The 16,235-nt window shown below is 47.8% G+C and overlaps 1 protein-coding gene across 1 annotated transcript in view; it reads right to left on the reverse strand.

Moving 5' to 3' along the window:
- The window catches only part of TBX5 (T-box transcription factor 5), a gene marked incomplete at both ends in the record, with an annotated part of 83,604 nt that overhangs the window by 8,087 nt on the left and 59,282 nt on the right, over positions 1-16,235 (reverse strand). Inside the window, one exon of the mRNA XM_082852645.1 lies at positions 2,025-2,251. Coding sequence (XP_082708771.1) covers positions 2,025-2,251 — 227 coding nt within the window. The remainder of the gene's footprint in view (positions 1-2,024; positions 2,252-16,235) is intronic.

Raw genomic sequence — 16,235 nt, forward strand, 5'->3', positions numbered from 1 at the left:
GAACCTAGGCAGGGCACCCTTAAATATAATATAAAACAGAATCTCTGTGCAGGGACCTGTGTTTCATGGGACATTCTTAACCCCTGCTTGTGCCTGAAGAGGCATGTTTGCAGGCATCTGGTCTCCAGCCCATCTGGCAGCGGTCGTGCTGGGAGTTGGGCCAGGGGGCCTGATGGGGTGATATTGCGCAGGACTTCCAGATCCAAGGAGCTTGGGTGGGCTTCAGGTAAGTCTGGGAAGCTCAGTCTCACCCAGGTCAGCTCCCCAGCCCCAGGCTTGGAGCCATGATAGCTCTTCCCTCTTTCAAAACGTGATTTTGGTAAATGTCAAATCACCAAACCGTGATCCCTTCCTGATGTCACCCCTGTTCCAGAGAAAGCTGCAAAAGCATCCTTTTCCATTGGTTCTGGTTAGTGAGTTGCTGGGTTTTGTTTGTTTGTTTTTTTAAAGGAAACCCATGGGGGACTGCCCTGGCGGTCCGGTGGTTAAGACTCCGTGCTTCCACTGCAGGGGGTGCGGGTTCGATCCCTGGCTGGGGAAGTAAGGTCCCACATGCCATGAGCACAGCCCCAAAAAAAAGAGGAAAAAAAAAAAAGGGTCCAGGCACCAGGCACTGGGCTTTGACAGGCGTCGTGTTGGCTGCTAGGGCTGTGAGGCCCAACAGGGCCACTCTAAAGATGGAGCCGTGGGCCTGCTGGAGCGAAACAGGGCCGGTTTATTAAGTCAACCCTGTGCTGAACACAGGACAAGCATGATTTCATGTCATCTTCACACCGAGTCTATGAGACAGGTCCAATCACGGGCCCGAACCTATAGATGACTTTTAGTGATGTTTAGAGTAACTTTTAGTGATGTTTGCTAAGTAACTCTTACCTAATCATAAACATTTGAAAATGGCAAAGGTAGGATTCATCTTGCTTTTCTGACTCTGAAGACCACAGGCGTAAGCACGAGGCTACATGGCCCCCTCCCCCTATGTCTGTTATCCCAAACCTTCACCTAGATAAGCAGCCTTCTCTTCACTTCCTCCCAGGACTCACTTTCTGGAGGGATACCTGCCACTTATTCCTTCATAGCTGTCACCCAGCTTACCAAGTACCAACTGCTCTAGGGAACTTAGCGTCACTTACAAAGGGAGACAGTGACACACAGCAGGGCTAGGACGCCTGCCTGAGGTCACACAGGAAGCTGGTGGCAGAGTTGAGACTCAAATCTGTTTCTCTGGTCCCACTGCCCGCATCAACGCCTTCGATTCTGCCTCGAAAAACTGTCACCAGAAATTTCCTTCCTTAACCTCCACTCTGGACTCAGATAACTTAGGAAAAAAGTCATCCATTTCTCATTTGGCAAAGGAAACGAGGTTGTGTCTCAGACCGCAGCCTAGTAGATTTAAAGAGGGGATGCACAGGAGAGAAAAATCTATTGTGATTTTGTTCTCTCCCTCCCTGCCTTTTTCGGTATTGATTTGATCTGGAAAGGAAAGAAGAGCTCAGAATCCACTTGGGGGAAACCCTGCACATGAACTAAAGGGCACATCCAATTCCAAGGAGGTTCCCTGGAAGCACACTCCCTGGCGACTAGTGGCAACATAAACTCAGCTTTATCCTTTTGGGGCAATACTTCCTCTTCAGCAGCTAAAAAGAATGAGGCCACTCTAAGTTCACGAAAAGGTATCTACGATGCATTCTAAAGTTTAAAAAAATGCAAATTGCAAAACAGATGCAGTATGATATCAACTGTTAAAACTAAAAGCAAAACTCTTTGTATTTGTGGGTGTGTGCAAGTGTAAATAAATAAATGGGTCTGAACATTTCAAATAAGTTTTCCCCAAGGAAGGGGGGAGGGGGCGTGTCAAAGGAATCTTTAGCTTTACTTAAATGGTTTGAATTTCTTGCAATCTCTTTGTAGTTTTGTATTGCTTACATTTTAAAAATAAATACACGTAGTTATGCGTACTTATTTTTTCAAGGAAAAGAAGGAAGAAGTACAGACAGCGGCCAGGACGGCAGGGCTGTCACACTCACCTTTCCTCTTGGTGCAGTGGTAAATCTGGCCATGCTCCTGGGGCAGCGGGTACGGGTTGGGTGGGGGTAGGAGGTCCTGGGAGGGGCCAGACACACCATTCTCACACTGGTACTGGGACCCCAAGTTGGACGAGGCGGAGAGAGCTCGAGGCTCACTGCTGAAAGGACTGTGGTTGGAGGCCACTTTCTGTCTCACTGTGCTCCTGGGAACCACGGGATATTCTTTACTGAAAGAGAGAAGATGTGAAGTATCACTCATCAGTGGCCTGATAGAGATCCTCCCACTGGCTGAACCACAGGGTCAAAGACTCTACCAGAAAACTCACAGAATAAGAAACAAAGGGATCTTTGATGAATGAATAGATCCAGTTATACTCAAGAGCATCCAATGCATCCTATCCTATACATATATATTTAGTCACCACCTTTTCATGTCTTATACATTAGGTGAGTAGATTTATGAATAGTTCTATACATATGCAGAAAGATAAATGAGCACCCCCAGCTGAGACCCCTCTCAACAATCAATAAACACACATGGCAGTTGAAATATTTCAACCTATTCTAGACGTCTTTGAATTCCCTAATTCAAAAGCTAAAGAGCTGAGAGCTCACTGAGACTTAACTTCTGGGCTCCATCTTTAAAATGGGGCTGTGGCCTTTGCCCAACATTAGTAAAGAATGGTAGCTGACCACCTGGGGTGGCCACGTAAGAACCTAGGTGACCCTAATCTGAATAGTTTGCTCCTCGTGCCTTAGACTTTCCTTTTGAGTTGCCGTACTTGTCGCCAATGACATAACACTTAACTTCTCCGTGCCTTGGTTTTCCCATCTGTAAAAAAGGGATAATGAAAGACCCCAGGTTCAAAGGGTTATTGAGAGAGGAAATTAGTTAATACACGTGAGAGACTTAAAACAGTGTTTGGCACAACAGATGGTAGCCATCAGCAGGACTACCACAGTTTTGGAGGCAGAGTAGAGGGAGAGAGAGAGGGGGAAGGAAAAGGAGAAGAAAAAGGAGGACAAGGGAGATAGAGAAAAGAGCATGGAGACTAAGACCAGGCAGATCCAAATTCAGGTCCCACCTCCACCACTCACAGGCTTCTGGGCCACAACCTTTCTGAGCCTCAGTTTATGACGCCATAGGCACAGCCTCCTCCAAAGTGCTCAAAATCTGCTCCCTCACACTCATATGATCCGTCCTCCACATTCCCTTCCCTTCAGCTTTCAGACCATTTTTTTCCACATAAGAGTTTGGGAAATTCAACAGAAACCTCTCCTGGAAAGGAAGAAAGAGGCGCTGAGCATCACAAGAGTCCCAAAGGAAGCCAGGTGGGTGGGGGAGGGATCAGCGTGAGAGTCTGCAAAGGAGCTGAGAGGAGGGACAGCTCAAAGATACAGGTAGAATTGAGAGAACCATCCGGGGTGCACAAGAAGAGAACGGCCCAACCCACAATATCCCCACATGCACAAAGAGGAGGGGGCTGCCAACGTTTGGGATGGGGAAAGGGAATCTTGTTCAGGAGAGTAACTAGTACAGTGTGTAGGCTGATGGAAGGGTGATTTGCCCATCTTTTCTGGAAGGCAATATGATATCACCCTTTTTTTTTTTTTTTTTGGCCACGCCACATGGCTTGTGGGATCTTAGTTCCCCGACCAGGGATTGAACCTGGGACCATGGTGGTGAAATCCCCGAGTCCTAACCACTGGACCACCAGGGAATTCCTGAGAGCATCCATTTTTAAAAATATACAGGGACTTCCCTGGTGGTCCAGTGGTTAAAACTCCACGCTCCCAATGCAGGGGGCACGGGTTCCATCCCTGGTCAAGAAACTGAGATCTCGTTTGCCATAAGGCGTGGCCAAAACAACAACAACAACAAAAATAATAATAATATATAATAACATGGAGCAAGCAATCCCATTACGAAGGATTTTCCCAAGAAGCCATCAGGTCAGTACCCAAAGACGTAAGTATGAGGATTTTCTCTGCAGCACTGTCTGTAACAAGGGAAAAAACCAGAAATAACCTAAATGTCCTCATTAATGGTAGCGTCAGCTTTGATAGAGCTAAACGATGGAATATTATGCAGCCTTGAAAACGATGAGAAGGCTGGATATGCACAAATTCAGAAATCTGTGTGAGCTGAATTAAGTTAAAGAAGGGGGAAACAACATGGTCTAGATTATGAAATGAATCCCAGAGGTTCCTTCCAGAAGTTGGGGTTACGGGAGACTTCTTATTTTTTTATTTTTTATTTTTTTGCAGTACACAGGCCTCTCACTGTTGTGGCCTCTCCCGTTGCGGAGCACAGGCTCCGGACGCACAAGCTCAGCGGCCATGGCTCACGGTCCCAGCTGCTCCACAGCATGTGGGATCTTCCAGGACCGGGGCCCGAACCCGTGTCCCCTGCATCGGCAGGCAGACTCTCAACCACTGCGCCACCAGGGAAGCCCCAGGAAACTTTTTAGATCAACTTATTACTTTCTGTACGTCTGCACGGCTTGGCTCTTTTTACAGTGAGCGCTTACGAAGTTTAGATGAATACTTCCACGTTGAAAACAATCATTACTATTACCAATTATTAACAGAATTAATATATGAATTATTAATATAATAATTATTATTATAGTGTAGCAGAGGAACTAGTTTAGGAGGAATACACAAATAAAGGAAGCGCATACAGCCGTCCGGAGCGACGTGTGACCCTCCAGGCTCTCCATCAATCCTCCCCCCAGCCCCACCCACCGCACCACCGCGCCTGGCAAAACGCAATGGAAACAGAGCTGAAATTCCCAGGGGAGGACCTGCTTGGCTGGAAAGCAAAATGAAAATGAAGTTGAAGATACTCAAAGCTTCCCCCGCATTTCCCCCAAGACAGGTCCCTAGAAGTGAGAGGGGCAGAACAGGATCTGAATCCGATCTCCGGTCATCTGCGGATCCAGCAAAGCTGCTAGCAATACCCCTCAGGAAATGTCCCTTCTTCACGCAACCCACAGAAATGAGTTCTCCAATCCACCAAGTCTGTAGCACAGAGCTCAGCTAAAGGTCATAGAGTTCGCAGGTGACCTAGCTAAGCCTCAGTTTCCTCATCTGCAAAATGGAAGAAATACAGAGATACTTTGGAGAAACCACAGCAGTCAGCCCTGAGTCCTCCGGACACCTGCCCTTCCCTGATAACCCACTGGACTGTGATTTTTACTTGAGTATCTAAGAATCAGAGTATAGTGGGAAGAATAAAGGTGTTCGATTCAGGAAAATATTTGTTCTATACCAGACGTACCATCTAACAGCTATGTGATCTTGGACAAGACACAATCTCTCTGAGCGTCAGTTACCTCTCAAGATCGTTGAAATTACCCAACAATACACTCTAGAAAATGTCTGGCACATAGTAGAAACTATCGTGACTGCTGTTACAAAATGACTCGTGCTTTCAGCCCATAAAATTTCTCGGGAGGGAGCAGTGCCATAAGCCTGTCTGTCTCCTGAACTTGGAGATCTTAACTTTGGGGAAAAACTTAGGGGTGTAAACTTAGATTTTCAAAATGATGTCTTTGTTTTCACTAATCTTGAATTGGAATTTAGTATTTCTTTCTGTTTGGGTGTCAGCAACAAGCCACAGTTCAGTTAGCAGCCCTAGCGACTGTCATCAACAGAAACAAAATAGCTTCACATCCCGTTGCAGCTGTATGTGTCTCCAGACACCATTTATGCTCATGATGACTACAAAAATACAGTCGTTTTTGACCTGCCACTAGATCCTGTTACTTAAGAAGTTCGTAAAGTGCGCATATTACTATATCACCATTTAGAAAAGATTTTGACAACTGTATTTTAATATAACTGGCTTCCTTGGCAATCAATGAATCTTATTTTACACATTTAATCAGATTAATCTAAGAAGTGATCCCTAAACTTCACCAGACTGCCAGAGAGGCCCACGGCCTGAAACAGAGTAAGGACGCCTCTCTAGAAGAAATATGCATCAGGAAATCGCGAACTTAGCTGTGATTTTTGCCACGAACCGACTATACTTTAACTGATTCCATTTTTAAAATGAATTCTTTATCTAAATATGTTTTGCCCCACTCTGAGTAGTAATATACATGCAATGAGGGGGTTTTGGTACTAGTTACAGTTTCTCTAATGCAATTTAAAGTAAATACCTATTAAAATCAAAAGGTACACCTGGGGCTTCCCTGGTGGCGCAGTGGTTGCGAGTCCGCCTGCCGATGCAGGGGACGCGGCTTCGTGCCCCGGTCCGGGAGGATCCCACGTGCCAGGGAGCGGCTGGGCCCGTGAGCCATGGCCGCTGAGCCTGCGCGTCCGGAGCCTGTGCTCCGCAACGGGAGAGGCCACAACAGTGAGAGGCCGCGTACCGAAAAAAAAAAAAAAAGGTACACCTGAAATCATCTTGCGTACGAAGAGCACTACACCTAGCACATTTTGAAGAATGCTGCACCCGCCTACTTCATCCCTCCATGACCCTATGAAGTGGGTACTGCTTTAGTCCCCATTTTACAGATTAGAAAACTGAGGCCCAGGCAGATTAAATAACTTGCCCAGGATCACAGAGGTACAAAGAGACACCACCAGATTTCTAACTCAGCTGTCCCCGAATTACTTCTGGCCAATCTCCTACTGACTTCTTTCCATTTTAAAACATAATATGCTTTTGGGGGTGCGGGTATTTGGGGCCCAAGACTCCTCTCTCACTTCTCCCATCCCTCAGGGGGATGACCATGTCCATCCTGGGCCCCCGCCTTTGTCATCTGAAAGTACGTCAGAGTAACCAGGCAGGGGACAATGGAGTATGTGCCAAGTTTCCATGAGGCGACAGACACCCTCACGACACCCAGGGGTCTCCTAGCCCAGCTTTCCCGTGGCCTGTGTCATCTCAGAACTAAAGATGGCGCCATCCTGAGCAGCGTCACCGCTCAGACTCTCCGCCTGGGGCCAGGAGGCTGAAAGGAATGAAATTAGCTTTACAGTTCTCCCTTGGCTGCTGAAGCTGCGTAATGGAAAGAAAAAAAAAAAAGAAGAAGAAGAAGAAGAGAAAGAAAAATTATAATAATCATAATAAAACATAAAAGTTGTCAAATCTCACTGGCAATTCTATTTAGGTCTTGCTTAGTTCAAGTACTGGACTGTCAGAGATCCAACAGGAAGGGGGGAATCTCTTTTCATTTGATATTCTTAATGGAGACCGTTATTTTTTTAATTAAAGAAAATAACTCTTAAAAAATGTTGGCTGAGGGAATTTACAAGAGAATGTATCAATGGACTCCGTGGAATTCTCCCTTCCAGCACTGCCAAATTGCAAAATTACTCCCTGGAAAGGCCAAATTCTGCTTTTGATTACTAACACTCACAGAAGTGGGAAAGGCATATTATCCCAATAACCACTTGTCCCTCTCAGTTTGTTCCTCTCTGAAGAACTTGAAACATCATTCCCACCATCAATCACGCACATCTTTCTTGATGCCTGAAATGCAACATCCCCAAATCCATCTGACAGGTGTCAAGATTGAGGCATGGAAGAGTAGAGGGACTTCTCAATCAGGATGGGGCTACAGAGGCAAAGAGGAGAAAATGGTACCAACAAACAACATTGGCATCTTTTTTGGCCACAATGCTTTCGGGATCTCAGTTCCCTGACCAAGAATCGAACCCATGCCCTCGGCATTGAAAGCGCCGAGTGCTAACCACTGGACCGCCAGGGAATTCCCGGGATTGTTTTTCCTGGACTCATCAATGGACCAATCAAAGGAACTCAGTGAGTAGCAACACAGCAGAAGCCTCTAACGTCCCTATGACCAGAAGATAAACTATTTTCCTCCACAGTTTGAGAGCATCATTGAAGAATCCAGGACACCAGAGAATTAAAGAGAAAGTTGAAAAGCCCTCGTGCGTCTGGGAAGAGGGCAGCAACTGGGGACTGTTTTTCCACCACCCTCATCCTCGTCTTCCTCTTCAACATCCACGTTGTTCTCTCTGTGCGTCCTAATGTCCCAGCTACTGGACTGGTTGACTTACATGCTTTCCTTCATTTGATCCTGGCAAGAATCCCATTTCATCACTACGATTAGCTTTACTTTAGAGACAGAGAAAATGAGGCTCAGAAAGGCTAAGCAACTTGTTCCGGATCACCCAGCTAAGAAGAGGTAAAGCCGAGCTGCGCTCCAGGTCAGGGCTATTCCAAAGCTCTTGCCAACTTACACTTGATAATAGGGAATTGCTGCCTTCCCATCACTGCTGGGATGACACAACCATTCTGTTACATAGAGTATCCTCCTCTGTGATGCCAGAGTTAGATATTGGCTACACCAGGCACCATCAACCTTTACCGGTCAAACTGTCAATCAGTCCTGCTTTACCAAACGTCACATCCCACTGCTCTCCACTGTCTCCTGCAGACACAGACGCGCTCTGCCCAGTCTGGACACCAACCAGGGTTCTGAGTCCCTCAGCTCACTCTGGGTGTCAGGGCTGCAGACCAGCTTCTCCCCAGCTCCGCCTCCCTCCCACATTCTGTTCCACGTGAGCGGATGCCATGAATGACACCATTGTCGCCGGGTCTGGGTTGTAAAACGTTACAAGGGAATATTGAAATCCAAGGCCAAACGGCATCGCAGCCTGCTAACAAACGGCCCCGAGAATGTTTTCCACTGCAGCCGACTGAATTGGCCTTTTCACGGGAGCAGGTGGCAGAGGTTCTGGGGTGCTGGGAGGTTTCTGTTGTTTTCCCCTGGCGATGCTTACCCAGTTTCTGGCAGCCTTTCTCAAACGACTAAAGCAGCGCACTGGGGCGAGGCTGGGGACTGTAAAATCTGTTCTCGAAGAGCAAATTCCTCCTCTCGCTAGCACTTCAATCTGCTATTAAAATGAAAAGGGGGGCCCCAAAGTCCCATGAGAGCCTTCCCGGTTTATTAACTTTCTGATACGCTTGGGGAAGCGATTCTGATCTAACGTGTGTGGACACTCAAGGGACAGGAGGCAGCTCACCCCAAGTGGGGTTTTGCTCTGCAAATAACGAATCGCTCCCTCCTCGTCTACAAAGTGCTTCACGACCGCTTTATGACTCGGATCTCACCACACCACTGAGCTGGAGAAAAGCACGGTGGTCACTGCTCCAACTCGCTGGCGAGGCTACGGGGACACAAAGAAGTAAAGGGAATTTCCCACCGTCGATTCAACCCGGGCTGTCTGATGTAAGCGACAGCAAGAAAATCAAAGACTGGGACTTCCCTGGCGGTCCAGCGGTTAAGACTCTGAGCTTCCACTGCAGGGGGCACTAAGATCCTGCATGCCACATGCCGCGCCAAAAAGAAAAGAGACTCAAAGACACTGCCCTCTCTAGCCATGAGCACCCACCATTTATGACAACTTTGGTTGGCAACCTCTTAAATCTCATATATATAAGTTCATACCAGGGTGGTCATTTCAAGTTGCAGCTCTGAAGTTAGGTTGTGTGGATGTACCTTCCTTTGGTACCCAGCCACCAACGTGGCCACTGTGGGGCTGGCTAAATTCTTCCTTTCTCTGAGCCTCAGTCTCTCGTCTGTAAAATGGGAATATCAGATTCACCGCCTCTCAGGATGGTCAAATGATACAACGTTCGGAAAGGCTTAGCATATATTTCAGACACACTGCTCAATAAACACGAGCTTATAAACCACACAATTATGTTTTGAAGCAGAAGTTCTTACCTTGCAAGGGTTTCAACTGATCTGTGAATCGCCCCCCCAACCCCTAATATCAGATGAGCAGAGCTTGTCAGTTTTTCTAGGGAGAGGTCCATACTTGCATCAGTTACTCTGAAGGGGTCTGAGATTCACAAAAAGGTTCTGAGTAACACTACAGAAGCAGCTCCGGAATCAAGAGAAAAGTCCTGGACCAGTTACGTGGATGGTTCAGGATATCTCCCTCTGCCTCAGTTTCTCCCTTTGCAGATGGGGATAACAAGGCCCCCGTCACAGTTGAGTTGCGAGTCCCAAGGTAAAAGCTGGATGTGAAGCTACAGTCATGAAAGATCAAAGCAAACTGAACCTGTGGCGGGCTCTTAGTAATAGTACATTAGATAGTATTCCCAGGTATCTAGTACTAAATTGAAGAGCTTAATACTTTACCGATTTTAGTTTTAGTTTAGTTTCGTTTTGTTTTTAATGATTTTGGAGGGAGGATGAGAAGGCAGAGGGATGCCTTCTGAGGCTGGGCCTCAGTGCTTCTGGAAGCCAGAGTGCAGAAGGACTGGGACTAACCTGGGACAGGGACCTTTCTGAAACTGCTTCCTGTACTCAAGGGGTTGTGTTAAGGCCTCCTGTGTTCCGAAAGGAAGCACGGGGGCCCCTTGGTCATATGCAGAATGACCGTCAGTGGAATGATGACCTTAAAGTCACCCCAAAGCAGCCACTTCTGCAGGAATACTAAATGTTCTGTGGACTAATATAAAAGTCTGCCTCTTGCTAACACATATATATGGAATCTAAGAAAAAAAAAAAAAAGGTCATGAAGAACCTAGGGGTAAGACGGGAATAAAGACACAGACCTACCAGAGCATGGACTTGAGGATATGGGGAAGGGGAAGGGGAAGCTGTGACAAAGTGAGAGAGTGGCATGGACATATATACGCTACCCAACGTAAAATAGATAGCTAGTGGGAAGCAGCCGCATAGCACAGGGAGATCAGCTCGGTGCTTTGTGACCACCTAGAGGGGTGGGATAGGGAGGGTGGGAGGGAGGGAGACGCAAGAGGGAAGAGATATGGGAACATATGTATATGTATAACGGATTCACTTTGTTATAAAGTAGAAACTAACACACAATTGTAAAGCAATTATACTCCAATAAAAATGTTAAAAAAAAAAAAAAGTCTGCCTCTCCCCCTTAAAAAGAGACCAACCAACCAAAAAACACCTATGGGGGAATGGGTCTCTAGGAAAACAAATTCCTAATGTGAGAACGTTAACCACTATGATGGGACAGGTGAGAGACAGGGCTTAAGGTGGGGATGGGTAGAGATAGGGAAATCTCTCCAGAGAAGTGAGTTTCAAACGTGGCTGCACCCTGCAGTCACCTGGGGAATATTGTTTTAAATACTGATGTCATTGCTCTGCGGTGCAGCCTGGACATTGGGAGTTTTAAAAAGCTACCCAGGAGGAAAAAGCCTTAAGCAAAAGGGTAAACACTGTATGATTCCTTTTATATAAAATTCTATCACAGACAAACCTAACCTACAGTTTAAAAAAATCAGAATATCGACTGTTTCTGGTGGGAAAGCAGAGGAGGAATTAACAGGGGAAGGGCCTGAGGGAACTTTCTGAGGTGAAGGAATGTTCTATATCATGATACGGGCTTGGGTTTCACAGGTACGGGTATTTGTCAGGATGTGAACGGTGCACTTAGTTGTGCATTTCGCAGTATGTAAATTTTACCTGAAATAGACAATCACGAACAAAAACTGAATCCTAGTTAATGGTATGCACGCTGAAGTACACAAGGATGGAAGGTACTCATGTCTGCAACTGAGTTTGAAATGCATCCAGAAAACAAATAATATGGATGGATGGATGGATTGGTGAATGGATAGATTGGTGGAAGAATAAATGTACGTATGAATTGATAGATGGATAGATAAATGGATAGATTGGTAGGTGTATGGATGGATAGACAAATGGACAGATTGGTGGATGGATGTGTGACAGAGCAAACATATAGCAAAATGCTAATTGCAGACCCTAATCAGTGGGCGTATGGGTGGTCACCGTACAATTCTTCCATGTTTTCTATATGTCTTACGTGTTTTATAATGAAACACTGGGACGCATTCCAGGAACTCCTAATAGTCAGCCAAAGTTGACCACCAAGTAGAGAAAAGGGTCCTTTTTTATAAAACAGCCCAGCACAAGAGCTCTATTTCCAGAAAATAAGATCACACATTACCTGCATGTCTTTGCTCATTCTGTAGGGCCAAAACAAATTATCCAGGTGTGACCAGGGGACCCTTCCACAGATAACTTGTTAAAGGGCAGTTTCGGACCCCTTCCCTAGAGCCACTGATTCGGAACCTCTGAGGTGAGACCCAGAAATCTGCATGTTTCACGAGCCTCCCCACCCCCAGCTAATGCGACATCTGCCAAAAGTTTGAGAAACACGGCTTCAGTGTGGTTTGCCCTTAGACACTATCCCTGAAGAGCAGGTTCGCTGGGGCAGGGGCTGGGGAGGACAGAGGTGGGTACAGTGTTGCAGACGAATGGGAAACCTTAAACGATGGTGGACATGATGGACAACCAGGACTCAGGATGGGACCCCTTGGGACAAACCTCCATTCACAGGTTAGGCTGGCTTGGCCTCCCAAACATAACCCCCCTCTTGTTTTACATAACTTCACAATTTCCTGAGAGAAGCCACGTGCCTAGCCAAAAGTACAGCAAGAAGTGGGGATTTAACGCCATCTCCAGGACGCTGTCTTGGAAATCACGCCTCGTTAATTGGACTTCCCCATCACCTTTAACCACAAGCATGAGGATACAAGAGCGCTGAGCCTTTCATTTGAAAAAGGCCATCTGAGGTTAGGGAGCTGAACATTCATTTGAAATCAGGAAGGAAGGGCTGGAAAAGGAGGGACGGCTCCAGTAGAAGGATTTTAACCTTTGAAGGGTCCCGGACCCCATGAATCCCTGGAAATTCTTTGACATTTTTTTCTATTTATATATTTTGAGTTTTTCAGCGTTCCTTGCTAATCGGATTTTCCAACGGGATCTTAGATTCTGATTAAGAAGCCCCGCCCTAAAGGTAGGAGAGGAGGAGGTGACATGCAGTGCAGAGGTGGGGGACAGTGGTGGATTTCCCACGACGGTGGAGAGACGTCGACGGCCTGGGGCTGACAAAACCAACCTATTGGCTCTACCTGGGACATCCTGGGCTCTAAGCTTTTCTATCCGCTCTCTGGTTGAGGGGCTCAAAATCCAGGCCAGCCAAACAGAGACTCCAAGTACCCCAGCTCTGGAGATGACTTCCTGCCAAGGTATCGGCAGTCCAGTAAAAACCTGAGGAAGTAGAGGCAACCGCAATTCTCCCACGAAGAGCTCTGAAGCCACCACTGCTGCACTCTGCTAGCCTCCCAATAATACCCAGTAAATGCTGTGTATGCTGCAGAGACCAGGCGCTGCTCACGGCCAGTCTGTGGGCATTAAAGCAGGAAGTGCCCAAGGAAGCACTTTGCTGCTGCTTGTTCAGATTCTGGAGTTTGTCATTCCAAAAAGACCAGTGGCGGCCTGGCAGGGCGGAGGGGGCATTCTCTCCATCCGAAAGAAACAAAGCTCACGGCCAGGCCTCTGCGCCCTAACTGGCAGTCAACCTGGCCTCTGGCTTTACGAGGGGAAGGACCCCATCTCAGCACCTAACATGACCCAGGGTCACTCCAGGCCAGGGACCGTGCCAGGCACTCCTGGGCACACTGGGGCAGTGTTAAATCATGTACGCACACTCCTTGACCCTCCTTCTATCGAGAGGAAGGATCCCTGCCCTTCCTCCTGGAATCTGGGCCCATCTCAGTGGGTCCCGTTCAACCAACAGAACGCAGCAGAAAAGACACTACAGCTTCCCAAGGTCTAGTGAGCAAAGACCCTGTGGTTCTCCAGGGGCCGCCTGACACCACGGAGGGAGTCTAGCTCCCCTGAGAGCACCATGCTGGACAGGTCACATGCACACACTCCAGTGGACAACCCAGGTGGGCTCCCAGCCCAAAGGCAGAGTCAATTGGTGGTCGTGGGGTGTGTCATCTGGGACGTCCAGCCTTGTCTGGCCTTCAGATACCTGCCGTCCCCACCAACACCGGACAGCAAGCAACAACCGCCCAGAGGCATCCTTCCCAAATTCCCGACCCACAAATCCTGAACTAAACCCAAGTGTTTCCCTGGGACTTCCTGCTTCACCTCATGCACAGTGACAGCGAGCGATGCCTGGTCTTTCCGCCATAAGTAGCACTGAGGGAGCATTCCTGAGGGCTAGCAGGTTGCAAGCGGATGAAATCTGGAGCACTGTGATGGCCTCTGAGCTCCCCATGGAAGGACCGAGGCTGCCTGTACCTCCTCCCCTTGAGTGGGCTGCGGAGGCGTCGGAAGCTAAGTGCTACAGCTCTGGCTGTCCCGGATTTAGTCTCACACACACACAGCGGACGGCACAGCTCAGAGCGCAGGGCTTCGCAGCCGGTCCATGTGAAATTTAGCAGTAATTCGTTTCGTAGCAATAGTAATTAGGACACCCGCATTACCGCCTCTCATCCTTGCAACAGCTGTGGAGGTAGGTTCTATAATTATCTCCCATTTTACAGATGAGGAGATAGAAGCCCCATGGAGTAGGGGAGCCCCGGGGCTAATCAGCGTGGTAGCCTGGACCCCAGCTCCAGAGCCTGCTTTTCCATCAGTGGACCCTGCCCCTCGATGCACGGATTCACCTTTGCATCCCCGGGACCTGGCATAGATAAGCCCTGAACGAATGTGTGTTAGCTGAAGAAGCAAGCAACAGATCAAAAACTGAATAAAAGAGTATCTGGGCCACAGTTTCCCCCTCCGCAAAAGGAAGAAGGTTGGACCAGATGCCACCTCCCGGGATCCCTTCTACCTCTAGAACCCCACGCTTCTAAGGAACAGTGTTCCCTGTCATAGTGCCACGCCAGCCGGCTTCCAGAGATCTTCAGAGTCTGACGCCTCCTCCAGAGCCCAAGACAGGTAGATCCCTGTGCATTCCTTCCCTGATCCAACGCAGAAAACCCTTCCTCCCAACAGTTTCAAATCCCATTGCTGGGGCAATGCCTGGACCCCATCCTCTCCATAAAGGTGCCCTCCCCAACCCCAGGGCCCTGGCCTCGGCCCCATAGGCCAAGGAAGTTCCTGTTCACCTTTGACAGTGAAGCTCCCACACTTTCTCATTAAGGTGAGCATTTATTTAGGTGCAACTCCCAGATGTCTGCGATGTGCATATCACCTTGACAACGTCCACCAGCTGTCCTGCCATTTAGTTAATATTTTCCTTAAATAATCAGCCTTAACTCTCCTTCCTTCCTCCCTCCCTCCCTTCCTCTTTCCTTTCCTTCTTCCCTTCCTTCCTTAGAACTTAGTCTCGGGGACTTCGCTGGCGGTCCAGTGGTTAAGACTCTGCGCTTAGTGGGCGCAGGTTCAATCCCTGATCGGGCAACTAAGATCTACATGCCTCACGGCGTAGCCAAAAAAAAACGAACTTAGTCGCATTCTAAACAGTACTGTCTATGAAATCAGCCTGATGCAACTGTGTGTCTGTGGGCACCCTCTAAAATCATCTCATCTCTCACCAGGGGAGGGGGCACTGCAATTTGGGAAATATTGGTTTTTAGGGATAAGAAGTTTTTAAGCCACAGACTAACCTTTCAAAATAACCTTGGCATGTATTTTAATCGGCCGGCTAGAGGCAGGATTTGTGGAATGATTTTATTCTCTTCTTTGTGCTTTCCCTTCGCGCCCCCATTTTCAGAATAAGCAGTTACTACTTCTGTAACTAGAAACCGCACCTCAATGTTGGAAAACTAAGACACCCTCTGCGTGTTCCAAACGCAGGCTGCTGGGTGAAGAGAGAGGAGAGGGCGGTGAGTGCCCAGACATTGGCCAAGCTAATCCAAACGTTATTTATGTGGGATCACTGCGAGTGAAGGCTCAACCCTCCTTAACCCCACCCTTCTCCCTTAGTCCGATTGTTGGAATTAGAGGAAATTTCATTCCTCCCGCTTTGCTCCCTGAGCCAGCTGTCACCGGGTGTGTGGGGGACAGGAAACAGGATTACAAGATCAACAGTGAGCCTGCCGTTCCAGCCAGGCTGTTATCACAGCCGTCTCCGGAGAGCCATCTTCCCCACTTGTCACTACCTACTGCGAGCTGGGAGTTGGGACCACAGCCCAGAATAAATTCTGAACAAGGGTAAAACTGGGAGTCATGAGGAGTTTTCCCCAGCTTGGATCATTTTTTGGAGCGTGGTCTAGGAACCAAGCACTCTTCAGGCATTTTCTCACATAATTCTTGCAAGAACCCCAGAAAGGGGAAGCTATATTTATTTATGCCCATTTTACAGATGAGGATACTGAGGCTCCGTGGGGTGAAACTGCTTGCCTGAGGTCACATGCCGATAAACGCAGAGCAAGGATTGAACCCAGGTTTGTCTGACTCCAAAGCCTATTAG

Source organism: Leucopleurus acutus (assembly GCF_964270905.1).
Source record: "Leucopleurus acutus genome assembly, chromosome: 13".
Lineage (NCBI taxonomy): Eukaryota > Metazoa > Chordata > Mammalia > Artiodactyla > Delphinidae > Leucopleurus > Leucopleurus acutus.